This window comes from Cricetulus griseus, chromosome 4, assembly GCF_003668045.3.
Source record: "Cricetulus griseus strain 17A/GY chromosome 4, alternate assembly CriGri-PICRH-1.0, whole genome shotgun sequence".
NCBI lineage: Eukaryota > Metazoa > Chordata > Mammalia > Rodentia > Cricetidae > Cricetulus > Cricetulus griseus.
In genome coordinates, this window is record NC_048597.1 from 218,508,316 (window position 1) to 218,536,082 (window position 27,767).

Sequence of the window (27,767 nt, forward strand, 5' to 3'; positions counted from 1 at the left end):
CTAGACTTCAGTTCCCAGCACCGTGTTGCAAGGCTCACAACTGCCTGTAGCTCCAGCTCCAGCTCCAGGGGTTTCTGAACCTCTGGCCTCCATAGGTACCTGCATTTACATGCACAAACCCCACCACCACCCCTCAACACACTCATATGTGTAATTAAAAATAAATATATCTTTAAGTGTTTCTCATTAATATGACACTTAAGGCATTCATTAAAATGAAGTTGAAATCCTCATCCCAATACCATACCATACCCCCAACACTCACACACACACACACACACACACACACACACACACACACACACACACAAAGAGGAGGGAGGGAGGAAGGAAGAAAAGAAATCAAATGCCAGGACTTCTTCCTCACTAGCATCTTCAGAGTGGCACAGGCCGTCACTGCGTGGCATTCCCTTCTGAGGTCCTAGGCTGTTCTGGGGACTGTATTGTAGGTTTCAGTCAGGCAGCGTGGACCCTGCAGGAAGCCTGTGTGCTAGTCAAGGCTGACTTCACTGTCCCTGCAGCTGTCCCCAGACCGCTGCTGCTGTCGAGGACTGAGCCACGAAAGGCTCTTTTACAGAAGCTACCACTCCTGCCCAGCCAAGGAGGGAGGGGGTTTGCCTGCTCCATGTGGCTTAAGTGTTACACATTAGGGCAATCCACAAATAAAGACTCCTGCTCTGTGTCCCATCTGTAGAGGGCAATGGGAACTGAGAAAGGATAGTAATTCAGGGCTGTGACTCTGAAGCAATGACCCTGCAGAAGCTGGGTGGGGACTGAAGAAATCACTGGTTCCTGCACCAGCAGAGACCATGTAGGAGGGACTGGAGTCAATGCTTCCTGCTTCCTGGCTCCAGGAGCCTGGCCTCTAAAAGAAAGCATGACTGGCTGAGGGGAATGGGGATGGAAGGCAGGTTTATTGGGTAACAGGGCGGGGCAAGTCCTGTGAGGTCACCCAGCATAGATAAATGTCCCCAGGACAGGAGCAGAGGCCAGGCTTGTTCTCTAGGTCCCCCAAGACCATAGGCATGAGGCTGCTCATCCCTGCCTTGCTGTTTCTTGAGGCCCTTGGTGAGTACAGGTGCCAGGGGATGTCACCTGCTGGGAAGGTGGGCTTCCCTATCCCTGCCTCTGCCTGTGGGCACCTCGGACTCTTACCTACTGGTTTGAACACAGGAGTCCTCCCATCTGTATTCAGGAAGGTGGTCAAGCTATGGGGACGGTCCTGGCTGCCCTTGTCTACAGTGGGGACAGGAACCTACCTTACTGACCCAGGGCAGGGTTATGCTTAGTGCGACTCAGAGCTCCCCAGAGAACCTCTGTGCCCTTGTGTCCTGTCCTTCCAGAACTTTCAGCACCAAATGTACTGTTCTGCTCAGGGAGGAATGTAAGGCTCAGAGAGGGTGAACTGTTTGCTTAAGACACATGGGAGACCTGAGTTTAGATACTAGCTTCTACAAGTATTTCTGCAAAACATTGCCACCCTGACTCTCAATTTCTCCATTTTAAAAATGATATGGCGTGAGAGGAACAAACTCAGACAGGCCTGCTTCAGGGAGTACTTGTCTGCTGTAGTGGTACCCAATCCCATCAGATCATACCTGGCTACAGAGGGAATGCCCGCCTCCTTCAGGGAGTGCTGGCTGCTGGGCATGCATTCAACTGCAGTACAGGGCTACAGAGGGCTGGGAAGGAGTGTGTCCCGTTTGTAGGTGGAAAACTGGGGAGCTTGACATAATCTTTTAATCACTGAACCTTTTATTCACTCTGGTTACAGCTCCCAGGCTCAGGAAGGACCTCCCCTCCCCTTGCCTTCCTTGTACCACTCCTTGGCTTGAGACGTAGTTCCCTTCTTTGTTGGCTCTTTTCATGTCCAGAGTTCATCCATTACCCAGCTACCCCAACTCCCTATCCTGCCCCTCTCTCTGTCTCCAGTGTTGACCCCTTATTGCATACAGAGCATCCTTTCCCTTACAGATTCTCTGGCCACGCCTCCTCCACTTAGTCACTAGCTGTCAGTCTTCTCTGTCCCTCCCTAAGACAACACTCCCATCTCCGTCCTCTCCTGTGAGTCCCAGTGTCACTGCCTCCAGAGAAGGCTTCTTTGTTCCAGCACTGGGAACCCCCTCCCTACCCCCGCATGGCCTGACCCTACATCCTCTCCTAGCCCTGCTGCAGCTGGGCTCTGTGTCTAACTCAGGGATTAAACAGGCAGGCTAGCCCAACTGCCTAGGTTCAAATTCTAGAGCCAACACTACTTGGTTGGAAAGTCATATCACTTGATAAAGCTACAAAATGCCTGGATGTGTGGTATTGACAGAAATCACACTGAAGGGTGGATGAGGCTACTCACTGGGTAGAGGAGCTTGCCACCAAGACTGAAGACCCAAGTTAACATCCCAGAACTCACACAATGGAACTACTAATTCACTGTCTATCTATAAATTTACCTTTTCTGATCAAGTGTGGTGGTGCACACCTTTGATTCCAGCAGAGGCAGAGGCAGAGGCAGATCTCTGTGTGTTCAAGGCCAGCCTGGTCTACATAGTTCCAGGACAGCCAAGGTTACATAGAGAGAGACTTTGTCTCAAGAAAAAGAAAGCCTTTCTGACCTTTCATATTAGTGGAGTCATTAGTATATTGTCTAGTATGTGGCTTCCCTCACCTAGAATAAATGAGGTTTACTCATGTTATAGCATATATGTACTCCTTTCCATTTTATAGTTGAATGACATTCCATTGAATGGACATACAACATTTTGTTCAGCCATTCACTAGTGTTGGAATTTAGGTAGTCACACATTTCTTTTTGTTATTTTGTTTTTTGATATTCTAAATAATGCTGCTATGAATATAATGCTAAATCTTTATGTAAATATGTGGCTTGGTTTTGATTGTTTGTTTTGGTTTTTCAAGACAGGGTTTCTCTGTGTAACAGCTCTGACTGTCCTGGAACTCTCTTCATAAACCAGGCTGGCCTCAAAATCACAGAGATCTACCTCCCCCTGCTCCCTCTGCCTCCCTCTGCCTCTCTCTGCCTCCCTCTGCCTCTCTCTGCCTCCCTCTGCCTCTCTCTGCCTCCCTCTGTCTCTTGAGTGCTGGCATTAAAGGCATGCACCACCATGACATGGAAGAAGAAATCTATGTTCTTATTTCTATGTGAAATTGTCAACCTGTTTCCCAAAGTGGCTACATCATTTTACAGTCTCAGCAATGTATGAAGTTACCCATATTTGCAACATTAAGATCCAGTTTGCACATATGTAAAACATGAGCTACAATCCCTTCCCTGCTTCCCTGACAGGTTCATGTAGGACAAAGCAGGTGGAAGTCAATAAAACAATTTTTGGAGTGGACCATCTTTTGGAGGTTGGCCATAAGAAGGAGAATGACCTAGGGGCTCTGTCACTGCTAACTTACTGAATCTCAGCCCTCTGGCCAGGACAGAGTTTCCTGTGGTTCAGCAGTTTAGCTCAACTAGAGTAGAGTGGCTGAACATGACCATGTAAAGGGAGGGAGGAGGGCAGTGGCCATGGGTGGTCTACAGAGCTCCATCAGACTTGAGGAGGTCTTCTCCTCGGACATTGCTGGACTCCTAACTCCTTTCTCTCTTTTCTTCAGGACTCTGTCTGGCTAGGAGAGCAGCTGTTAGATGGTGTGCTGTGTCAAGATTTGAGGCACAAAAATGTTCCAGGTGGCAGAAGGCGATGAAAGGTGTGGATGTCCAGCCACTCAGTTGTGTCAAGAGGTCCTCCACCAGCCAATGCATCAAGGCCATTGTGGTAAGTTAATACCCCAACTCTTTGAATACAGGAAAGCAAGGGAGAGCAATGGAGTCCAACCAGAAATTCTCATCTCTGTCTCCTCTGCTTTATTTCCTGGGCATCTGTCATTTGGGAGCCGTCCTCACTCACAGGGACTGGTGTCTCTTGCCATTGAAAGAAAGACAAACTAACATTGAGAGACCTCCTATGGGGTAATTCCACATTGTTCGTAAGAACAAAGCAGCGGCAGTCATATTTGATGAATAAGTAATTTCTCCTTGAGAAATAAACCTGACATCGGCATAGGTGTCAGATCCCAAGTGTTGGGCAGGGATGGCCAGGACTCTAGATATTTAAATGACACACTTTCACCCTCCGGCACCCATATAAAAGCTGGGCATAGTGGTTTTCTCACATGATCCCAGCATCCAGGAGGTAAAGACAGGAGGGCCTCTGGAGTCTAGACAAACTGGTGAGCTCCAGGTTTGGCAAAAGAATTTGTCTCAAAAAGTAAGGTGGAGAGAGATGGAGGAAGACAACAGAAGTCAAGCTCTGGTCTCCACATGTTTGTGTACTCTCTCTCTCTCACTGCATACATCCCCAAGACTAAAAATACGTATGAAGCCAAAATAGGGGATAAAGTATGTAGAACAAACAACTTTAAACACAAATGATTGTGACAGTGTGACCAAGAGGGACCGAAGTGGACAGGCACATGTAGAGGGCACACACAGCTTCAGGAGTTAAAGACCTGGGGATGATTGCTCCTCACAGTAAATGACCTCTGACCTGTACCATCATCTTCTAGGTAGGATGTGTGAACATAAGTAAAGCTAACTCATTCTGGAGCCCCAAAATACCACTGGCAGAGTTTGGTTGCTTTTCTCTTGAAGCATGTCTGGCCCACTTTCTTTTTCTTTGAGACAGGTTTTCTCTGGGTAGCCCTGGCTGTCCTGTACCTTGCTTTGTAGCCCAGGCTGGCCTTGAACTCACAGAGGTCCTCTGTCTCTGCCTCTGCCTCTGGAGTGCTGGAATTACAGGCATGTGCCTCTACTGCCCAGTTTCTGGTCTATTTTCTTTCAGACAAATAAAGCTGATGCTATGACTCTTGATGGCGGTAAGATGTTCGATGCTGGGATGCCCCCCTACAAACTGAGACCTATGGCAGCTGAAGTCTATGGAACCAAAGAGCGTGAGTTCTTCCTAGGGACTCTGAAACCTGGTGGCCATGCTGTGGCTGTGGACCAGGCTCTGTGAATCAGAGTGGATGAGCACAAAGAGGGCTGACCCAGTCAGCATCATACACTGGGGAACTGGTCTCTGGACTCTGGATGAAGACAGATCCTCCTGATACATGTGTCCCCTTCCTTGTGGGTGGGGGGATGCTTGGGTGGAGTGGTTTGTTCTTCTCTCTCACCCGGGCTAAGCCCTGTCCCTTCCATCTATTCCTTTACAGAACCTCGGACTCACTATTACGCTGTAGCGGTTGTGAAGAAAAGCAGTAACTTCCATTTGAACCAACTACAAGGTCTGAGGTCCTGCCACACAGGCCTTGGCAGGAGTGCTGGGTGGAATGTCCCCATAGGGATACTCCGTCCGTTCCTGAATTGGGATGGACCACCTGCATCCCTTGAGGAAGGTAAAATGGCCTGGGGGATCTGGGTGGTCCCAGGTGGGAGTTTCTATTCTCGTTGTAGACACAGGCCACTTTGGGATGGGTGTGCATAGGGCATGGGTCCAAGGTTGAACAGAGGTTGACTGACCAACTAGAAACAGGGTCCACCACACCAACAGCTCTGTGAGATGCCAGTGAGTATTCTCCGGACAAAGATGCACGTCTGAGTTCCCAAGACCACATTGGTACTGTCCTGTCCTGCAGGATGGAGAAAGGGGAATTGAAGCATTAGTCTAAATAATCTTAGACGATAAAATCAGGAGTCAGATATCGGTGGAAGAACAGAGAGCCGGGGGAGCAGCCTCCAGCTTCTTCCTACCTGTCTCATTCCTGCATCCAAAAGGGTCTCAGGTCCTGTCTACACCCATCTCCATCTCCTGATTGTTGGGTTGGAAGGCATGAGCCAGGCGTGCTGGGATTGAAGGCGTGTGCCACCACTGCTTCTATGGTTAACTAGTGGCTACTCCACCCTTTGATCTTTATTTGCCAGAACATAAACAAAACATCACACAATAGGGAGTCTGCCTGTGAGGGCCACTGCTGGGAGACAGGACTGCAGTGGCTGGGACCGGCTCATACTCTGTGGTCCACTTCTCTGTGTTTGACAGCGGTGTCCAAGTTCTTCTCAATGAGCTGTGTTCCTGGTGCCAACAAGGATCGCTTTCCCAACCTGTGTAGCTTGTGTGCAGGGACAGGAGCAAACAAATGTGCCTCTTCTCGGGAGGAACCGTACTCTGGTTACGCAGGCGCCTTCAAGTGAGTGATACCATGTCTCCTCTCCCCAGTGGTCGGCCCATGGCCATATTGCCTCAGGGCAGGGTGCCATTTCCCCCAGGCCCCCATTAGTGCACAGCCTGCTGGGGATGGAGAGGTAGTTCTTCTACTGCTGTGTGGACTGAGTACCTGAGTCCCAGGAAGTGGCTGGCCTTTCTACTCCATGTTCATCTCCAGCCCCTCGAGGCCCAACAAGGCCCCAAACTCTATACGGCTTTGGTGGAAGCCAAGGTAGTTACGGCTACTTCTGACCACCTCCACACTGACTTTGCTCTCTTGTTGTCTTAGGTCAGCTAACTGCTGCTCCCTCACATCTGGGTGGGGCAACTACTGTGGCAGTGACATTTTGTGCAACTCAGGCCTCTCTCTAGAGTAGGAGAGTGTGACCTCCAGCTCACTCACTCTTCCAGCCTCTCCACCTGTGTCTTGACTCAGAGCCTCCTCTCCAGGCTGCTCCTGGTGCTCAGGCACTTTCATAGAGTGACTTCCCCACGTCCTTGCTGGTCCAAGCACATTGGCATACTCAGTCTGGATAGGAAGAGCCACACAGTGGGGGACACCAAGTCTTTAACTGCTTTTGTCTCCTTCACAGGTGTCTGAGAGACAACGCTGGGGATGTGGCTTTTACCAGGGGAAGCACAATACTAGGTAAGGGCAGGGGAGAAGCTATGGGTGCATCCCCCACCCTTATGTCTTTTTATTGCGGTTCTGATGTGCAGGTCACCAGAGTCCTCAGTTTCCAGCCACACTACTATCAAGTTGCCTACAGAGTCCAGCTCTTATTTTAAGTTTCTCTTAAAAAAAAAGAAAACAACTCCACAAATCAATTTTTATTTTATGTGCGTGGTTGTTTTGCCTGCATGTATGTCTGTTCACCAGGTGAATGCCTGGGGCCTTAGGAAGCCAGAAGAGGGTGGTGTCAGATCCCTTGGAACTGGAGTGGGTTGTGAGCCACCATGGGGGTCCTGGGAATCAAATCCAGGTCCTCTGGAAGAGCAGCCAGCACTCTTAACCATGGACCCACCCCTCCAGCCCGCACCTCATGCTCTTGAAGTCTCCCACTCCTACTCCCATTCTCCTTCCCCTCAGACACTCCCACCAAAGAGCTTGCCACGTCTTCTCCAAATGAACATGGCTTTGCACCATGAACTTCACTGGCTTGTGTCTCTGGATTCTAAGTCCATACAGGTTTTACTGAATGCTAGAAGCTATGCTGCCCCCAAAGTTTTCCATTCAGCCTTGAGGGTCAGAGACTGACTCATGGTTTTAATATACGGGCAACTCAGTGGTTCTGACAGAAGAGGAATGGTCTGTGGAAAATGGCCACCATAATTTACTTCTCTACCATTCTAATGATGGATAGCCAGGGATGCTGTCTCTCTTTCTGCCACACACAGCCATGTGTCTGTCTTCTTACTTTGCTGTCAGAGAATATCCATTATGAACATGATTGCTAGGTGTGGACAGGCTGACCAGGATGTGTCCAGGATGACCCCAGACAGGTCATCGCAGTCCTAGGACCCCCAGGGACATCCCCCCACCCCAGCAATCCCAGACTCACCTGAGAAGCCTAGCACAGTGGTGCATGCTTTTAACCCCAGCACTCAGAAGGCACAATGCTGGGAATTATTTTGTCAAAATTTATAAACTAATGCTTCCACATGGACTGGGATTGCATGGAATTTAAATTGATCCATGAAAAAATTAACTTACTTGTAATAAGATTAAGTCTATGACAAGAATGTGGCTTCTCCCCTTTTGATTTTTTTCTCTCTTTTTAAAATGAGGCTGAACATACATAGCACAGCTGCTGGCCTTGAATTCCAAACAGCTGAAGATAGCCTTGAACTCATGTGCCACAACGGCAGGCTTCCATACCTTTGAAAATATCATTTGACGGGCTGTGCATTTTTCTTGCTGTGGATCTTGTGCAGTTTTGAGCTGAATTACTTTTATTCAATATAAATTAGTTGCTATAGTACCCAATTCTGTACTAGTTTGTGTTTTGTTATTGCTAAAGATCACTGAGTATCATAGGTTGACCCTATAACATGTTGCCTTCTGATCTTTCTTTTAGTTTTATTAGTGTCCTGTTGGCTTGATAAGCCTCTCTCTCTTTCTTTCTCTTTTTACTTAAAACAGGAAAGTGTTTATTTATTTATTTATTTATTTATTTATTGTGGAGTGTACATGCACACATGTGTGCAGGCCGAGTCCCAAGGAGGACTTCATGAGTCTTCCTCTATTGCTCTCTTTGAGCGTGTTTTTGAGACAGTTCACTCACAGAACCTTAAGCTTGCCTTCTTGACTAGTCTGGGTGGCCAGAAAGCTCCAGGGAGCCTTCCTCTCTGCCTGCCCCCCACTGGTTTATAGATGTGCACACCACCAGCGCCCCTGCCCCCCTTTATAAAAATGAGTTTTGAGGTCTTGAACTCAGGCTACCACACTTGTGTACCAAGAACTTTAGTGACGAGCCATCTCCTCAGGCCCAAATTTTTGTCACTTTTACTCTTATGGAGACATGGGAGAGGTAACTTTCCTTGGCACCCGCTTCCCCAATCACCTTCTCTTCCTGTTTTTGAGACAGTGTCTCATGTAGCTCAGGCTGGCCTCAAACTTGCTATGTAGACAAGACTGGCCTTGAACTCCTGATGTTTCTCTCAAGTACTGGAAGTGTGTGTGTGTGTGTGTGTGTGTGTGTGTGTGTGTGTGTGTGTACCATGACATCTGACTTATCGGGCCCACTGTAATGACCTTTTTGTCAGAGGCTGTGGGGACCTTGACAGAACTCAGTCTGCCTCCTTGAATCATGGAAGCAGCTGCTTCAGGATTCAGAGCTGAGCTTAGCATACCCAGGGATTTTCTGGAGACTTCTTTTTACCTTTCTGAGCACCCAGAAGCAAGTCTGTCTTTTTGATTCAGTTTTGTCAGCTCTGTGGTCAGAATTCTGTGGGGAGGAGGGGAACCAGAGCTCGTGGTCATGGTGAAAGGTTGGCTCATCTTTTCACCTCTCCCTTCCTCCCAGAGGAGCTACCGGATAAAGCCGAAAGGGACCAGTACAAACTGCTCTGCCCAGACAACACCTGGAAATCAGTGGAGGAGTACAAGGAGTGCCACCTGGCCCAAGTCCCTTCTCATGCTGTTGTGGCCCGAAGTGTGAGGGGCAAGGAAGATGCCATCTGGGAACTTCTGAGCCAGGCACAGGTACACCCACCCACATCTCCCAGGCCTACTTCCATTCAGGAGTGCAGAGGGTCTCTCCTTCCCTAACTTCTGCAGCACAGAGAGTTCTTTAGCTTAAGGACTGTGGGCCCCGACTCTCCTCTGGACAGCAGAGACATTGGAATCTTCTCCAGTGTCAGCCTCTGGCAGGCTCTCCTGGGCTCTAGCAGAAGCAGGGGCAGGGGGACGAAATGATACTCTTAGGTCTCCAAGGATGTTGGGACAAAGCAGTTTTCCAGGGTGTAAGCCATAGGTGATCTTGTGTCTCTGCAATGGGAAAAGTTCCTGTGAGAGGCGATGTGAGCTGTGCCTCCTGCTCCATTAGAATTATCCTCAAGCCCCAGGTAGCCATTGCCCAGTTCCTTTCTGCCTGCTGCTAATGACTGTAATCCTACTTTTTTCCCCAAACAGGAGAAGTTCGGAAAGAACAAAGCATCAGAATTCCAGCTCTTTGCCTCCCCCTCGGGACAGAAGGACCTGCTGTTCAAGGACTCTGCCATTGGGTTTTTAAGGGTTCCCCCGAAGGTAGATGTGGGCCTCTACCTGACCTTCAACTATATCACATCCATCCTGAACCTGAGGAAAAGTAAGTGAACCCCAGGCAGGGACCCAGGGCACCCCAGGCAGGCATGAAACTGGGTGAGCTCTGCTCTATGGGGGGTCTCTCCACCACTGGTGGCAATGACACACATCCACGTGTCTTCTGTCCATCAAGTCAAGGGCATTGTGAGAAGTTGTCTCCAAACACTGTCGCAGACACTGGATTAATGTTTCCACATTCCTCTGTGTGTGTATCAGGGTCCCAAGACCTCTTACTGAGTGAGAAACAGAGACAGGAACCGAGAAAACCAGTATTGGGGGGATTACTCCAGAGGCCAGGTGGAGTGCCCCTTGTGTGCTGGGATTTGAACTTGCCTGGGGAGACTACATGGGCTGAGTGAACTTGGCCATGTTTACCCTACACTGGGGACTTAGAGAGGGAGTCTGAGTGAACCAGGAGGCTAGGCTGTGGTATGTGATGGTGACTGTGGACTTATGGGTGGTCAGGACTGAGTCCTCTATGCCAGCTCTTGGGTTATGCACTAGTTCCCATGCCATGGAGCTTTTATTCTGAGGGATAGGACATTAGGCACACAGAGCATGGCTACACCAAGGCCTGATGTATGGATTAGAAGCCAGGGAAGCCCACCAAAAGAACAGGAGAGAGAAATGTAGAAAGCCTTCATTAAGGCCTGGAGGGGTCTGGGGAGCTGTGATCTTGGAGAAGGGAAGAACGAATGGGAATTCATTCTGTCTCAGAAGATCTGGGCAGGAGCCTGACCCCCAGGGAGAACAGACGTGGGAATGAGGCCACGCCTAAGTGTTCATTCCTCACCATTGTCCCTCCCCACAGGTGAGCAGGATGTGGCGGCGACACGTGCCCGGGTCATGTGGTGTGCAGTGGGCAGCGAGGAGAAGCACAAGTGTGACCAATGGAGCCGAGTGAGCAACGGCACCGTGACCTGCACCTCATTCCCCACCACGGAAGACTGCATCACCTCAATCATGGTAGCGAGCCTGGGTCACTGTGGTGTGGGCAGTGGGCTTCTTGGCAAAGGCCATGGTTGTCTGCTTACGGTGAGGTAGGTCACCCAAGAGGCCAGTGTGAGGGAGGAATGCCCAGAGAGGCTGGTCTTGGGGCCACACCTGTACATGGGCTGCATGAAGGGCTCCTCCAAGGTTTGAAACACCATTTGTTGTGGAATTTCCACCCTTTTCATTAAAGGGACAGTTTAGGGTTATTGGGGTAATTTAGAAAGTATGGAGTGGTTTTGCATCTCTCTCTCTCTCTCTCTCTCTCTCTCTCTCTCTCTCTCACACACACACACACACACACACACACACCACCTGTATGTAGCTTTGGGACAGAGATGTCTACAATGCGAGTTTTGAAATCCCCCATTCCTGGTTCCTCTGTATGAGCAGCCTAGAGCAATTCTGGATTGTATTTTAATATTGTAATATACTTGGATCCATTTTTAAAATAAACAGTATATTATGGATATTTCCCGCACATCAATACTTAACCTTGGGAAATTTACAGAGATCTACCTGCCTCTGCCTCCCGAATGCTGGGATTAAAGGCGTGCGCCATCCGCTGTCCAGCAGGAAACATTCTTTAAATGTTCATTTTATGTGTATGTGTGAGTGCAAGAGTGTATGTATGGGAACCACGCTCATGCAGTGCCCTTGGAGGCCAGAAGAGGACGTAGGGTCCCTGGAACAGTTGTGAGCTGCCGTGTTGCAGCTGGAACTGCACTCAGGTCCTCTGGAAGAGCAGCGGGAACTTTAACTGTGGAGCCAATCTCCAGCCCCCTCTGATTATTTTTAATGTAGTTGTAAAAAAAAAAAAATGGTGACTGGACAAAGGAGCCTTGCAACCTTGGTCCGTGTTTCTGTAGTGGGGTGTGACTTGTTCATTCTAGTCATCAGTCAGTTTGATTATCCAATAACTTCTGGGTACCATTTTGTGTTGTGCTAATAAGCAGAGGTCAGCTGAGAGCAGTTGTTCTCATCGTGTCTTCAACGAGTGAGGCTGGTTCAGAAAGGAGTCACACAGGAGTGCTCGGGTACAGGAAGAGATATGTTCAGAAGACAGAGTTAGCGTCTCAAGTGTGTGGGTGACAGCAGCAAGGAATGGCCTGGCGGAGGACTGAGGGTGCCTGTGCTACTTCCTTGGGGTGTTTGGTTTAAACAGCGTGTGTCTTGAGGCCATTCTTCAGGCCTGTAAAGACAGCAGGACGGAAGACAACTTTCCACAGAGTGGGTGACCTACCCTGTCTCTACAGAAAGGAGACGCCGACGCCATGAGCTTGGATGGAGGCTACATCTACACTGCTGGCAAGTGCGGCTTATTTCCTGTGCTGGCGGAGAACCAGAGTAAGTGGAATTGATGTCCTTTCTGGGTTATTCCATATGAGGTTGACATGGGAGTGGGGAGGTGTGACCCCACTCATTAGACCCCGGAGGAGATGGGTGGGAGAACAAGAAGAAAGAATGAATGAAAGGGGCCCTGTGATCCACCTTGCACCCCATCCCCCAAAGTGACAAAAACAAAACATTTCTGGGGATGGTGAGGCGACTCAGTGGGTAAAGGTGTTTGCTGCCAAGCCTGATGACCTGAGTTCAACACCCAGGACCCATATGGTAGAAGGAAATGACTCCCACAAAGTGTGTTCTGACCTCCCTACATTCACCACACATGTCAGGGGCACCTGCACACACACATACACACACACCTGCACACACACACACACACACACACACACACACACACACACACACACAGAGAGAGAGGAGAGAGAGAGAGAGAGAGAGAGAGAGAGAGAGAGAATTTAAACTTTTTTCATAAAGACAATACAGAAAAGTACACAAGTAAACAATTCAGTGACATTTTACAAATAGTACCCATGTACTGTCACCCAGATGAGGAGTCAGCAAGCCTCAGAAGTCACCTGGTGCCCTACTGTCACCACACTTCCTAAGAGTAGTGACTCCTGATTGCCAAAGACACAGACCACCTCACCTCTCTTTTAAATGAAGGGAAAATGAACTGCATGGTTAATGTCTGCTGTGTCTTGCTCAGGGTTATTTCTGTGATGTCCACTCACAGAAACGTGTGGCTGTTGATAATCCAATCTCATAGTTGCATTATATCCCATTGTGTGACTCTGCCATAACTCTTCACCACTGTCCTTGTGGATGGCATTTGGGTAATTTGATGGTTACCATGAATAATACTGCTATAGCCAGCCATGTTCTTGTCCATGATGGAAATGTGTATTTACTTCTCCTGCATTGCAATGCCAAGTCATTCTCTTTGAATTTGATCTTGTATTGTGGGGATTTAAAAGTTTGTGGCTTCTCAGTAACTCTGGGTATTCAATGATGTTCTGCTTGTCTTTGTTCTCTCAGAATCCCCCCAAAACACTGGCTCTGATTGTGTGGATAGACCAGCAGAAGGTGAGTCGGGGTCAAAATAAGTCACTGCTCAGGAAGAGGCGGTGGGAACCTTAACCTAATCCCTGAAAGAGGCCGAGTCTGGGAACCATTGTTGATGGATGATTCATGGAGGAATAATTATAATTAATGTTTGTATGAACCTTTGAACTTGGTGGGGAACTTCCATGTGGTCACTCAGTGCAGGGTTATGTGGAAACAGAAGTGTTACTCCCCCATTCTATGCGTTTGAGGAAACAGTGACCTGGAGAATTTCCCAGGGCCTCGGGTCTCATACCTATAGCTATACCTATAGCTCTCAATCATACAGATGATGCTGGCTTTGAACCAGGACTTCTAGCATCACTGAGCCCAGGGCCCTGTGCACTATCCCCAGCTGCCTGCCGGAATCGAAGCTTGCTAAGCTTTGGGCAACTTGGTACTTGCTCTCATAGTGGGAATCAGATACCTTTGACAGGAGGAGGACTCAATCATGTTAACTTCCTCACTATGCTGGGTTTATTGTACACAGCTCTGGGTGGTTCTTGAGTGCAAGCATGCCCCCAGCATTCACCCCTGAATGGTGACCACTAGGTAAGCCCCAGTGGTCACCACTGCTCTTGCCTAACCCAGCTCCAGGTGGCAATTTGTGCATTGTTGAGGCCACTGTCATTGTTCAGTGTCTGTGCCCACAGGTAAAAGCTTATAACTCAGCGGCATTGTGGGGCTGGTTGGGGATAGTCCCCTGTAATACTTATTTTTTCTGTAACCACTTTTTAAGATCAGTTTTTCATACTACTTTATTTCATAGCTCAGACCAATCTTTCCTTCCTTTCTTTCTTCTTTCTTTCCTCCCTCTCCCCTCCCTCTCTCCCTCCTTCCTTCCTTCCTTCCTTCCTTCCTTCCTTCCTTCCTTCCTTCCTCCCTCCCTGTCTCCCTCCCTTCTTCCTTCCTTTCTACTTTCCTGTCTGTCTTCCTAACAATGGCTAAGGATCCATGGTAATCTAAACCTGTTGCTTTTCAGCCTGGGTTAGAGACACTACTAGAACCATGTGCACCACAGAGGTTAAGATTGCCTCTCTGTCACCTGTTGTACAGGGTACTTTGCCGTAGCAGCAGTTAGAAAGCAAGATACTGGCTTCCGCTGGAGCTCTGTGAGAGGCAAGAAATCCTGCCACACTGCCGTGGGCAGGACCGCAGGCTGGAACATCCCCGTAGGCCTGCTCGTCAACCAGACCAGATCCTGCAAATTTGGTGAGGATGAGGAGGGTCTCCTGAGAGGGCCATCCTGGTGGGGAGTGAGTACTTGAGGCTGTGGAGCCTCTGGGAAGGGAGGGGGTAGGAGGTTTGCTGCCTGGCTGTGGCTTGATCGTCTATTTTAGAATAATTAGGTTCTCCTGTGGTCACCTCATGGAGCCCTGGATGCACAGGCTGTTTCCTGCAGAGCAGTTCCTAAGTTTCCCCCACTCCACCCCACCCCTATGAGATCCAGATCTCAGCATCAGCCTGCTCCTCTTCTCTGTGTCCTAAGAATGAACATGGGCTCAGAGAAGCACACTCTTCACTTCTAGGTGTCCCTTGTATCTTCCCAAAATTCCTCTTACAGCCCATCCTAATGCTGGAGTCTGGTATCCCACTCCATCCAGCGTCCACCTTGGTCACCATAAACTGTTCCTTGGTGATGCCAGGACATATGACATCTCTTGGGTGTGAACCTTGTATTATGATCAGGTCTTAGGTTCTGGTTGGGGCTTGTTTGGGCCACCTGGTTACTGTTCTTGTCAATCATCAGTTTTGCCAATCATCAGTGCCCCCTGAGTCATAGAACAGTTGCTGCCGTGAAATGTGAAGCTCAGCCTTCCAGAGAGTGACATACTGTGGCTCTTCCTGCAGTATAGGCTTCAGGAGTCTGACAGAAGAGACTTGTTCAGGGGACAGGGCTTTTGTGTCACCTCTATTTCCTCTTTTTTGAGTTAAATCACACAATGGGAACTTTTAGGTTAGGTATAGCTGAAAGGAACAGAAACTCTCCAAATGCCAGAGGCTTAAGCAAGATGGGTACTTATTTCTCTCTCACATAAGAGAAGTCCAGAAGTGTGTTGTTGAGAGCTAGTACAGTGATCTGGGCCTCAAATAGCCTAAGAAGTCAGATTGTGGAACAGGTGGCCAGCAGATGGTGCTCTGCTGCAGAGGGCCACTGGCTGTCATGGTATTTATTCAGCAGAGCTCCCACTACAGGGCTGTGATGACAGGGCCCTCTGTGTGACTCTCCGAAGCACCAGGAATATCCTGTCCATGCCTGCAGTCCAAAGCTTTTCTGGTTTCTGGTGGGTCTTTGGTTGTCGGTGGAATGTTATTCCGTGATGATGAGTGTCCTGCCTCTCCTGTCTACATATGAGCTGAAACCACGCCGTGCCACGCACTGAGTAAAGACTTCTGACTCTGGTCAGAAGCACTAACGAGTATCTTCTTTCTGTCCAGATGAATTCTTCAGTCAAAGCTGTGCCCCTGGGGCTGACCCCAAATCCAATCTCTGTGCTCTGTGTATTGGTGATGAGAGGGGTGAGAATAAGTGTGCGGCCAACAGCAACGAGAGATACCACGGCTACACTGGGGCTTTAAGGTGGGTGAATCTGGGACAGGGTGCACCAGCGTAGGGTCTTGGCCCTCATTCTCAACATGTGGCACTGTGGTCCTGAGGGGCCAGGTGTGGCCTGCCATAGAAAATTCAAGAGTCAAGTGGGCAGCAGGAGCAAGAGGCTCCTATAGTATCTGGCAGCCCAGAGAGTGCAGGTTGAATGGCAGGACTGCTCGGCTTAACCATCGAGCCAGCAGCCCATGTGGAGCCTCGGTGTTCTCAAAGTCAACAGGGAGAGAGCATCAGTGTTTTCTGGGGTGATGTTTAGTATCCCCCCGCCCCACTCAGGTCATCATTGCATCTTTTCTTATCTTCTTTTAAATTTACTTATTTCTATTTTATGTGCATTGGTATTTTGCCATGGGTGTCCGCCGCGTGGATGGACAAAATAATTCAGAGACATATTAGGTACAATGCTGCTTGGCCAATGACTAGGATTCTCATCTGTTAGCTCAGTCTTAATTATCATAAATCTATATATTTTATAAGACTTATCTTATCGGACGCCTTATTGGTGTCCCTCCTTGCCGGTGGATCACATTGTGCCGCTGGAGCAGCTGTGGAGCGGAAAAGAGGGACGCTTCCTGTTTCTCCTTCTTCAAATATGAGTCTCCTTGCTATGTCACTTCCTGCCTGCATCAGCACTTCTCTACTACATTTCCCAGAATCCTCTTTGACTCCTAGTCCAGTCTAACTTGCTGTCTCATTGGCCAAACAGTATTTTATTTAACAATCAATAAGATAAATATACACAGTACATTCTCCATCACATGTGGGTGCTGAGAATTGAACCTGGGTCCTCTGGAAGAGGAGCCAGTGCTCCTAACCACTAAGCTGTCTCTCCAGCCCAATACTGATTATTTATGTGTATGAAAAATGTCCTTAAGGATTCACAAATAGAAAAGCTACAGCTTGATTCCACTTGAAAATATTAAGTAGATAAGTTTGATAAGAACCCAAGGGAGTCCAGTGACCCATTTTTCTCAGACTTGCTCCATGATTTTATTTCTCTGAAAATATCTGCACATCTGTGTTCCCGTTTAAGCTGAAAGACACTGTCTTGAATTCTTTCCGGTTATATCTAGAATCCAGACCTGGGGCATAAAACAAAACAATCAAAAGCTAGAGCCAGGAGTCTTGTTTTCTCTTATATCTATCTAAAATTTATTTAGGTTAACAGACAACATACTGGCGTTCATCGTGGCATCTTCAAATACATGTGGCGTTATTTTTGTTCCCATTTGTGTCCCTGCACTATGTGCAATTGCTTCTTTCTTCCATTTTTGCATCCCTGTTACCTGTGTTGCTTTACTCTCTCCACTTCCCATCTTCTTTAAGGTCTCTCCCATCCAGGGCTGGAGAGATGGCTCAGCAGCTAAGAGTCCTGACTGCTCTTACAGGGGACCTAGGCTCATCTCTCAGCATCCACATGGTGGCTCTCAGCCTTCTTCTGGCCTTGACAGGCACCAAGAATTCATGTGGCACAGACATTAAAGCAAACAGTCATACACATAAAATAAAAATAAATAAGTCTTTAAAAAGAATCCCTTCCTTCTCATGGTCCTCATTCTGGTTACACACACATACAGACAGACACATACACACACAGACACACACAGACACACAGACACACACACACAAACACACACAGACACACAGACACACACACACACACACACACACACACACACAGACAAACACAGACACATACACACACACACACACAGACACAGACACACACACAGACACAAAGACACACACAGACACACACACAGAGAGACACACACAGACACACACACACACACAGACAAACACAGACACATACACACACAGACACACACACACAGACACATAGACACACACAGACACACAGACACACACAGACACACACACACACACAGACACACACAGACACACACACACACACACACACAGACACACACACACACAGACACACACAGACACACACACACACACACAGACACACACACAGACACACACACAGACACACACACACAGACACACACACAGACATACACACACACACACCACTTTTACATTTAGGCTCTATATCTATGGTAACTGTACTATTTGTCTTTCTGAGTCTGGCTTATTAACATGATAATCTCCAATTTCATTCATTTTCTACAAACATAATGATTTCCTTTTTCTTTAACCATCCATTGTGAATATATATCAATTTTCTTTACATGGACATCTTGGCTGCTTCCACTTCTTGGCTATGGTGAACAGAGTAGCTATAAACATGGATATACAAATATCTCTGTCCTTTGTGTGTATACCCAGGTATGGTATAGCTGGGCCAGATGACAGTTTTAGTTTCAGATTTGTAAGAAATGTCCACAGTGGCTGCACAAGTTTCATTCTTGCATTCATAACTAGCCTACAAATAGTACTGGTTCTTAATGTTTAGCTTTCAAGTGTTTTTTCTGACTTCCTGCTATGGTATAAAACCCAGCCTCTCACACTGCCACCTGTCCGTCCTTCTATGTCAACCACAAACTGCGCCTGTCTTAACACCTGGATTTGTCTTACTGATGCTTGAATTGCTATGACTACTCCAGCATCGTTTTCATATTAAATATGTGACAGAAGAGTGTGTGTCCCTAGCCCGGCACGGAGGTGCCTAGAGTCGAACTCACATCAGCAGGCTTTTGAGGCAAGCGCTCTTCACCCACTGAGCCATCTCCTCGGCCCTGTTTTTACCCAAGTGCTCTGAACTTCATTTTATCTATTGAATCCTCTCTACTGTATTAGGTCGGGCAGTTGGTGGGCATTTCATTAAACTATTCTGTCTGGAAAAAACAGTTATTTTGTTGACAGTTTCTATCCTCTTACTCTAACTTCTCTTTAAGCCTTGTGTTTTAAACCATGAACTTTTGTGGATCTCCATCTGGTTTCCTACTGTTCATTTGCTGGTCTTTCACTTCCAGTCTCTGCAAAATTTGCTTGGCTGAATACTTTAATCTTGTATCATTTTAAAGCATTTTTATGATGACGACCTTTTAAATTTATTTTTAAAAATATATTTATCTTATAAGTGTTTCATCTCCATGTATGTCTCCATACTACTACCTACACACCAGTGCCCTCAGAGTCAAGAAGAGGAAGTCAAATCCCTGGAACTAGAGTTATGGATTGTTGTGAGCCTCCATGTAGATGCTGGGAATAGAACCTGGGTCTTCTGGAACAGCAGCCAATGTTCTTAACCACTGAGCCACCCCTCCTGTCCGTGTCCGTGTCCCCCCCCCCATCATCCCCCATGCCCGCCTTTGATTTTTTGAGACAGGGTTTCTCTGTGTAACAGTCCTGGCTGTCCTAGAACTTGCTTTATAGACCAGGCTGGCCTTGAACTCACTTGAACCACCTGCCTCTAGTCCTTTTTTTTTTTTTTTTTTTTTTTACTTCCTTTGTATATCTCTTTGTATTATGGCTATTTCTTTTTTGGAACTTCCTTTACTTGCTTCATGGATGCTTCATTTCTTTTATATCTTTAATGATATTAAGTAAGTGTAGTTTGTAAAAAAAAAATCCTCTTCCTATTGTCTCTGAATCTTGGGAGAATAATCCTTTTGGTATAGCTTTTAATGGTCTTCCTTCAAATATCTGATGGCTTCCGCCTGTTTCCCCACATTTGAGAGTGAGGTAGGTGGGTGACTCTTTTTTTTTTCTATCAGTTTTCCAGTCTTAGTGGTACTGGGCCTCATTGTAGGACTCCTGGCTTGTACATTCTCCTGACATGAGCATCCTCATGTCAGAGTCTCTGGATATTTTCTTGACTTCATCAAATTCTCCTGATAAAGATCTGTCTGCTTCTTGGGAAGGATAGTCCTAATATCCAGCCTGGGTGGTGCCTAGGGACCGAATCCATCTTCCAGAATATAGACTTTTCAGTCTACACCTTATGCGTGGTGATAGGGGGATGTGGAGACAGAGGTCTTACTCTGCAGCCCGGCTTCTTTCAAACTCACAGATATCCTCTTGCCTCAGCCTCCAGAGTGCTGGGGTCATAGGAATGAGCTGCTCTACCCAGGTCACCTTCTGATTTGTCTCTCTATAGGTAGTATTGTTAAGACTCAACCTTCCAAATGGAGGCAGTGGGAGAATTGCTGCATAAGATGTCAGGGCGCCTGTATTACACTCTACCCAGTCACCCTGTTTTCAGCCACTTCCCACGATGCCTTGTATTTCTAAGTTTCTAAGTCTTTCTGGAGTCCCATGGTACATGTCAACTTTCACCAGATCAGCTACCATACTTACTTTCTGTTGCAGCTTTCTTCCTTCAGTTAGCCCAGTACCACTTGGCCATTGTCTTTCCAGATTCCAAAGGTTGTTATTATTACTTACTCTTTCTTTTGTAAATTTATGGGCTAAAAGACAAAAATCTCACTGGCCGTTGGGATTTTAGAAGGAGATAGATACACAGATGCTTGCTATCTGCCATCTTAATTTCCTGGAAATAGTTTCAACTTTTGCATGTTTACTTCCATGGTTTAGCTTTTGGAATGTGTGTCACAAATATTTATGAAAAGTCTAATGGTTTCTCTCTTGTGGAATATTTATTTTGGGAAATATTTTAGGTGCCTGGCTGAGAAAGCAGGAGATGTTGCCTTTCTGAAGGACTCCACTGTCTTGCAGAACACTGATGGTATGTGGAGGCATTTCACTTCCTCCTTCAAAGCAATTTTTAGCACCCTAACACACCCTCATCTTTGGGCTTTGTATTTGAGAAGATAGCATAACTTCTTTCAGACTTTTGACTAGAAGAATTCCAAAATCTTTTCAAATTATTTATTTATGTTTGTTTTTGAGACAGGGTCTCATTTTAACTCAACCTGGAACTTTTTATGTACCTCACATGAGTCTTGAACTCATGGAAGTCTTTCTGTCTTGGCAAATTGAGTCCTGGGAATTATAGGCATGAACCACTCCAATTAGTAAATTCTAAAGACTCTATTGTAGTAGGCAGCATGGGACATCTGTAGTATCGTGGTGACTTTGAAGCAATTCACACACACACACACACACACACACACATTCACACAGACATACACACATACATACACACACAAATTCACACAGGCATATACACACATACATATATATACATACACACATTCACACATACATACACATACACACAATATACACATTCACACAGACATACATATACACATTTACACATGCATACATATACATATTTGCATATACATATTCATAGACATATATGCACACACATACCACAAGCCATAGTTGGTATCACCTGTGAAGAAACTGACTAACTGTGCCAGATGAAACAAGTATAGATAGTAATAATAACTGAATGTATGTAAATAAAATTTCCTTTTGAAAATAGTAGCTAGAGGCCTTCCTTCAGCTTGGTCTAGAAACTCCTAGAGAGTCAGTGAGTAAAAATCCATAGGATGTGTAGGTTATGAAAGATAGTATACCAGCCATCATTCGAACAAGAGCCTCCTCTTGCAGTCTCTATAGTGGGAAAGCAAAACTAGGTGTTCAAGTCCTGCCAGGCATTTGCTACTTTTCAGGTTGCTCTTCCCTCCTTAGGTCTCCTCAGCCTCCCTACCTCTGCCTCTGCAGGTGACTGTCTTGTTCAGTAAGCTGTCAGTCCAGCCCCTTCCTCCTTTTCCTTCTCCCTGTCTGTTGCTTCTGGGTAGTCATGCTAGTGTTAGGAAGCCTCTGAGTCAGAAATGATCAGTATTAAGTGGAGGAAATCCAGGAAGACAGTGAGGTGTTTCCGAAGGAGAGGACTCTGGGAGGACAGTGAGGTGTTTCCCAAGGAAGGAGAGTCAAGCACAGCTTGAATGACAAGCCTGTGTGTGCACTCAGGCATACCTAACTTACACCTGGAGTTTATGGCAGCTTGTGTGATATTCAGGGATCAGACTGATGTTAAATTTAATTAGAAGGTTCTTGGATACTTAATACCTATATTTGTTGGAATTAACTGAACACATTTGATAAACTCATGGAGTTCACCATTTTTTTCCATGTTGCACTGAAATAAGAGGGAAAAGATTGTCTTTATTTGAAAGTCTGAGCTTGGAAATGCTTTAGAATTGTAAACTTTTTCAACATTGACATCTCTAACATGTGGGAAATCCTGCTCTTGACCACATGTGATGAGTCACAGCCTGATTGCAGTCACTCTGGAAACACTATGCAATATCACCTTCATGTGACGACTGTACTTTGCATATGAAACATAACAGAATATTTTGTTTATTTTTGCATTGCCACCTCCACAATATTTCATCATATATATGCAAATGTTCTAAAATTTGAACAAATTCCAAAGCAAAAGTATTTCTAGTTCCAAACATTTGGAATAAAGCATGTTTTCTTTTCTGGAACCTACTGGAAAATATAGGGATAGATGGAGTTCTTTTATAAAAGGAGGGAGCTGGGAAGATACATCGGTAGGTAAAGTGCATGTCATACAAGCATTAGGACCTGAGTTCAGATTCCCAATACCAGTGTAAAAAGAAAGATAGGTGTCCTGTGGCTGTAATCCAAGCTCTGGGGATGATGGGGGTAGAGATAGGTGAATTCTGGGCCTTCTAGCCACCCAATCTAGTTGAATCAATGAACTCTGAGTTCAGTGCAAGACTCTGCCTCAAAAAAATGAGTGAAGAAGTAATTGAAGAAGACATCCAGGTATCAACCTATGACCTCCACACATACCTCCACAAGCAAGCACATCCGCACATATGTGTACATACACATACAACACACACATACAGAGACACAAATACTTTAAAAGGTCATTTAACAGCTTGATTGAGCTACAAGTTGAATATTACGGCACCCATCCATTGTCTTCTATGTACAATTTAGTGGGCTCTGGCACATTCAGAGTGATAACAGCCACTAACACAATCCAACTCCACAATACTCATTTGAACAATGTGAAGAACCCTTTGCACCTGTTGGCAGACCACCATTTTTGCTTTTTCAATATCTACTTCCTGTCGCCATGGGTTGCCTGTCCTCATAAATGCAATCATCATTGTGGCCTTTTGTAGCTGGTTTCTTTCAACATAGCATCATGATTTTGAGTGTCAGCCATGCTACCACATGTAAGAGTTTCACTTCCTTTGCCGTTGAATAAGATCTTTTATATGGCTAAGCACTGATGCTTCGCATACTTGTAGTCCGCATGGCTTGGGCAGGATCAAGCTCCATGTCATCTCCTGCATATCACATAGAGCTATATATGATATAGCGTGCCATATGTGTTTTTCAAAAGAGTCATACCAATGCAGAAAGGATGCCTTGTCCAAGCAGGTTAGCTGTGGCTAATGACACCTTTCTGTCACCAGGGAAGAATACACACGAGTGGGCTAGGAACTTAAGACTGGAGGACTTTGAGCTGCTGTGCCTTGATGACACCCGAAAGCCTGTGACGGAGGCAAAGAACTGCCACCTAGCCATAGCACCAAACCATGCTGTGGTATCTCGGATGGACAAGGTGGAATACATTCAGAAGGTGATGATTAACCAACAGGTATGGACCACCAGGGCCTCCAGCAAGTTCTTCACTGTGTGGGCTCCTGTCAGGAGTGGCTTCATCCACTTAAGCCTTTCTCTTTAGCCCCTTTGCTTGATGGATGGGGATAGCATTCACTTTGTGCCGTGAGTCTTTCTAGGCGATCAACTAAACTCTTTGCTCCTGAGCTTGAACTCATGTAGTGGTCCAGCGTCAGTTCTGACCTTTCCTTCCTGCTGCTTCCTTTCATGCCTTATATTAGAGAGCGGGCCGAGCAGACCACACTTATGACAAAGCCCATAAAGCAGCAACCCCAGAGAGTGCTCCACGTGCAGGAGACACCAGTCCTGTGCTCACAGATAAGCACCAGGGGAACTAGGAATACTAAACATGCAGCGTTGTATTTTCAGGATAGAGATGTATACCATGTTTTCTGCCAAGAAGGCCGGGAACTGATGTGGTTAATAGCCTGGTGACTTCTGTGCTATCTGCATGGCCAAGCCACACTGGCTCTCAGACTCTTCTGTTTGTGTCTGGCAATGTACAGTGATAGCTTCCCTGAGATACTTAACAGGAACATCGTGTGCCTGGTTCCTCGGTTAATCTGTAAGCTGATTTTTATGGAAGATGTCACTTGTACTTTATGAGAGTTTAGATGTAGTCATCTCTTAACTTTATTGTACACATGGGACTGAGTTAGTTATCACCAGGAAATTGTATGTGCTTAAACATGCCTGAAATAAACTACTCCATGTCAGAGTTTCGAGGTTTGAGCCAACACTGGCTACTGAGTCATGTTGAACTGGACTTCCTTCTTGCTTCCCATGGACAGGCAGACACTCAGCTGGCTGCGGTGCTTGTAGAGACCTCCAAATCCCTGGATTTAGAGCTGACTGTGTTCTGGGGTGCCCTGTTCTAATCTCTATTTTCAACATATTTACATCATGCTGGCCCTGGGTATGCCTTTTGAGCCCAACAATCCTGGGTATGGAGAAGGAACTGTTGTTGAGAGAGGCTGAGTGTCCTGCAATGGCCTAGTTAATAGAAGCACCCGAGTTTTCCCACTCAAATTGCCCCTCTGGACAGCTGGAGTACTAGAATATTCTAGATGATCAGCTTTTAGGGGGCAGGTCTCAAAAAATCTTCACCCGGCTTCTAATCACCAGCAAGATATTCTATATGAAGCAATAACAGATTTAGTAGGAGGAAAGTTGTGGGAGGCAAGGTCAGAAGTGGTGTGAAGCCTGGGCCCTGGCTGGAGTGGGCGTGGTACCAGGAGCATGGGTAGGGAAGAGCCACGCCCTGCAGGAAAAGGAGCACTGCTGCTTTTTGGCTCTGTTCTTTACCCGGGATGAGAACCCTTGACTTTCCCATCCTCACGCTCACCTCTTTTTTGACTACTCACAGACTGTTGGCTCTTTTGATGCAGAAGCATTTTGGAAATACTGGATCGAGGTGCCCTGGGGAGTTTTGCCTGTTCCGGTCTGAAACCAAAAATCTTCTATTCAATGACAACACTGAGTGTCTGGCTAAGCTCCATGGCAAAACCACATATGAGAAGTACCTGGGAAAAGAGTATGTCATAGCCACCGCTAATCTGAATCAGTGCTCAAGCTCCGGTGAGTGGATTCTAGATGTAATTACTGAGGAACCAACAAGGGAGAGTGTAGCAGGCTTTCTTGTGGGCCACCAGCCAGCTCCCAAATCATGACATGGAGACTTCTTATTAGCTATGAATGCTCGGCCTTGTCTTATGCTTGTCCCATTAGCTCTTATAACTTATTTCATCCTGTTTCTTTTCATCTACCTGTATGACCTACTTTTCCTGCTTCTTCTGTGGCTGGCTGGCTGATGGCCCCAGGCCTCTCCCTCTCTTTCTCCCTGTTCTCCTCCTCTCTATGTCTCTCTGTCTCTGTCTCTGTTTCTGTCTCTGTCTCTCTCTCTCTCTTGCCTAGATTCCTCCTCCTACTTGTTCTCTCTGCCCATCAGCCCCACCTATCCCTCTCCTGCCTAGCTATTGGCCATTCAGCTTTTTATTAGACCAATCAGGTGCCTTAGGCAGGCAAACTGAAACAGCAACACAACTTCACATAATTAAACAAATGCAGCATAAACAAATGTAACACACCTTTATATAGTTAAAGTAATATTTCACAACAGAAGAAGGCAAGGTTTGGAGGTCAAAATGCATGTTAAAATGCAAATTCCTTAGAAACGTAAAATGTAGAGCCAAAGAGATGGCTTAGGGGGTAAGGGCACCGACTGTTCATTTCCAAGCACTTGCCCATGTGGCAGCTCACAATGTCTGCAAGTCCACTTCCAGGGGACCTAACACGTCTGGTCTTTGTGGGTACCAGGTATACATGTGGTACTCAGACATACAGGATGCAAACACCCATACATAATAAAATAAATTCAAGCGTAGGAAAATGTATAATTTAATCCTTGAAACCTATTTAGAAGAATGGCTGAAGATGTAGTTCAGTTAGTAGAGTATTTGCCTAGCATGCACAAAACCCTGGCTTTAATCTCTAGCATGGTATAAATTAGGTGCAGTTGTGCACACCTGCAATCCCAGTACTTGAGAGGTAGAGGCAGGAGGACCAGATGTTCAAAGTCACCCTACATATGAAGTTTGAAACCAGCCTGAGGTACACAAAACCATGTCTCAAAATCTGGTCCTCCATGCAGAGGTGGAGGCATGGCAGATGCTGTGGTCCAGGGGTAGGGTAGGAGCAGGCCCAGAACCTCTTTGTTAGCTGTTCTCAATATAGGATGATTCTGTCCCCAAAGGAGACATTTGGTCATTCCGAGAAACATTTTTGATGACCACAGTTTAGTAGGTACTGCTGGTACCAGGCAATAAAGGCTGACTTGTTACAAGAAATGCACAAGATACCCCATCCTACAATAATAATAGTAATAATAATAATAATAATAATAATAATAATAATAATATTGATCAGGTTCCCCAGGCTGATTGCACCAAGGTGAGGAGCCATGTTCTGTATTGTGTGGCTTCTCAGGCTACTGTGTTGCAGGTGTGGTTCACACTTGATCTGATAGCACTGGTGTAGAGGCCATGTGCCCAAAGAAGACAGAGCTGTCTGCCCATTCTGTACCCAGCTCACAGCATGGTGACTCACACACAGCAGATGCTCAGCTAGTGCTTACACACTTTAGGAGTCAGAGGACCACAGGCATCCTGTGAACCTTAGAGGTGTGAACTAATTCACTTAGGGGTGAAATCAAGTGCCCCTCAGGTCCTATGTTCCAGGAGGTCATAGTTGCTAGAAAAGGCTATAGAAAATACATGGATGGATGAGGCCAGCCCTGACTCACATTGGTAGGACAAGGGCTTGAATAATGTTTTTGAGACCTCTTTGATTTATAGATTTGAAAAAAAATCTGTTCCTGAATGCCCTACTTTTTGTTTCCCACAGCACTGCTGGAAGCCTGTGCCTTCCTTACCCAGTGAAAACACGGAGCAAATGGCCGCGCCTTCCCAGGAAGCCTCAGCCTAGATCCATGGCTTCTTGGAGCCTTTCAGAAAGTGAGGTTTTCTGATCATCTGTTCTTATAACTCCCTGCTGTCACTTTAGGTAGAAATAAAATGAGAAACAGTGTTGGTTTTCTTGTCATATGAAATGTCACTCATCATGTCTTGAACTTTACACTGAAATCGTGTGTCTGACCAAATGTCTGCACACTTGGGAATTTTCCAGGCCCAGCCCTCCCTTTGTCCTGAAGTTCTGGGCATGATGCCCACTGATCTGGAATCTGGGGACAAGCCAAGTGACTATTTCTTTCCCAGGGAGATCTGGTTTATTCACATAGATATCACAGCACACACACACACACACACACACACACACACACACACACACACACACACGTCCCAGATCATATATACATGGATACCTCAGCATATATTTGCACATGTGACTGTGTGTACTCCTCACACTAATTAATACTCACACATGTGTGTGAACATTCATGTGAAGGCCAGAGGACAATCTTGGATGTCACTGCTCAGGGACCATCTACCTTTTTCTCTTTTTGAAAGAAGGTGTCCTAGTTTGCTTTCATAAACACCATGACCAAAAGCAACTTGAGGAGGAAAGGGCTTATTTCATCTTGCAGTTTACACTCAATTGTGAAAGGAAACAAGGACAGGAATCCAAGGCAAGA

General features: G+C 46.4%; 1 protein-coding gene across 1 annotated transcript; it reads left to right on the plus strand.

Moving 5' to 3' along the window:
• Positions 1-973: 973 nt before the first annotated feature.
• On the plus strand, positions 974-27,202 carry Ltf (lactotransferrin). The gene is made up of 17 exons (XM_027414717.2): positions 974-1,068; positions 3,619-3,779; positions 4,845-4,953; positions 5,218-5,400; positions 6,045-6,192; positions 6,803-6,858; positions 9,236-9,414; positions 9,844-10,018; positions 10,826-10,980; positions 12,261-12,351; positions 13,387-13,434; positions 14,509-14,664; positions 15,892-16,033; positions 20,650-20,717; positions 23,410-23,594; positions 25,006-25,195; positions 27,020-27,202. Exons 1-17 carry the CDS (start codon positions 1,026-1,028, stop codon positions 27,052-27,054), a joined length of 2,124 nt encoding a protein of 707 aa, XP_027270518.2. The 5' UTR covers positions 974-1,025; the 3' UTR covers positions 27,055-27,202.
• The last annotated feature ends 565 nt before the right edge of the window (positions 27,203-27,767 follow it).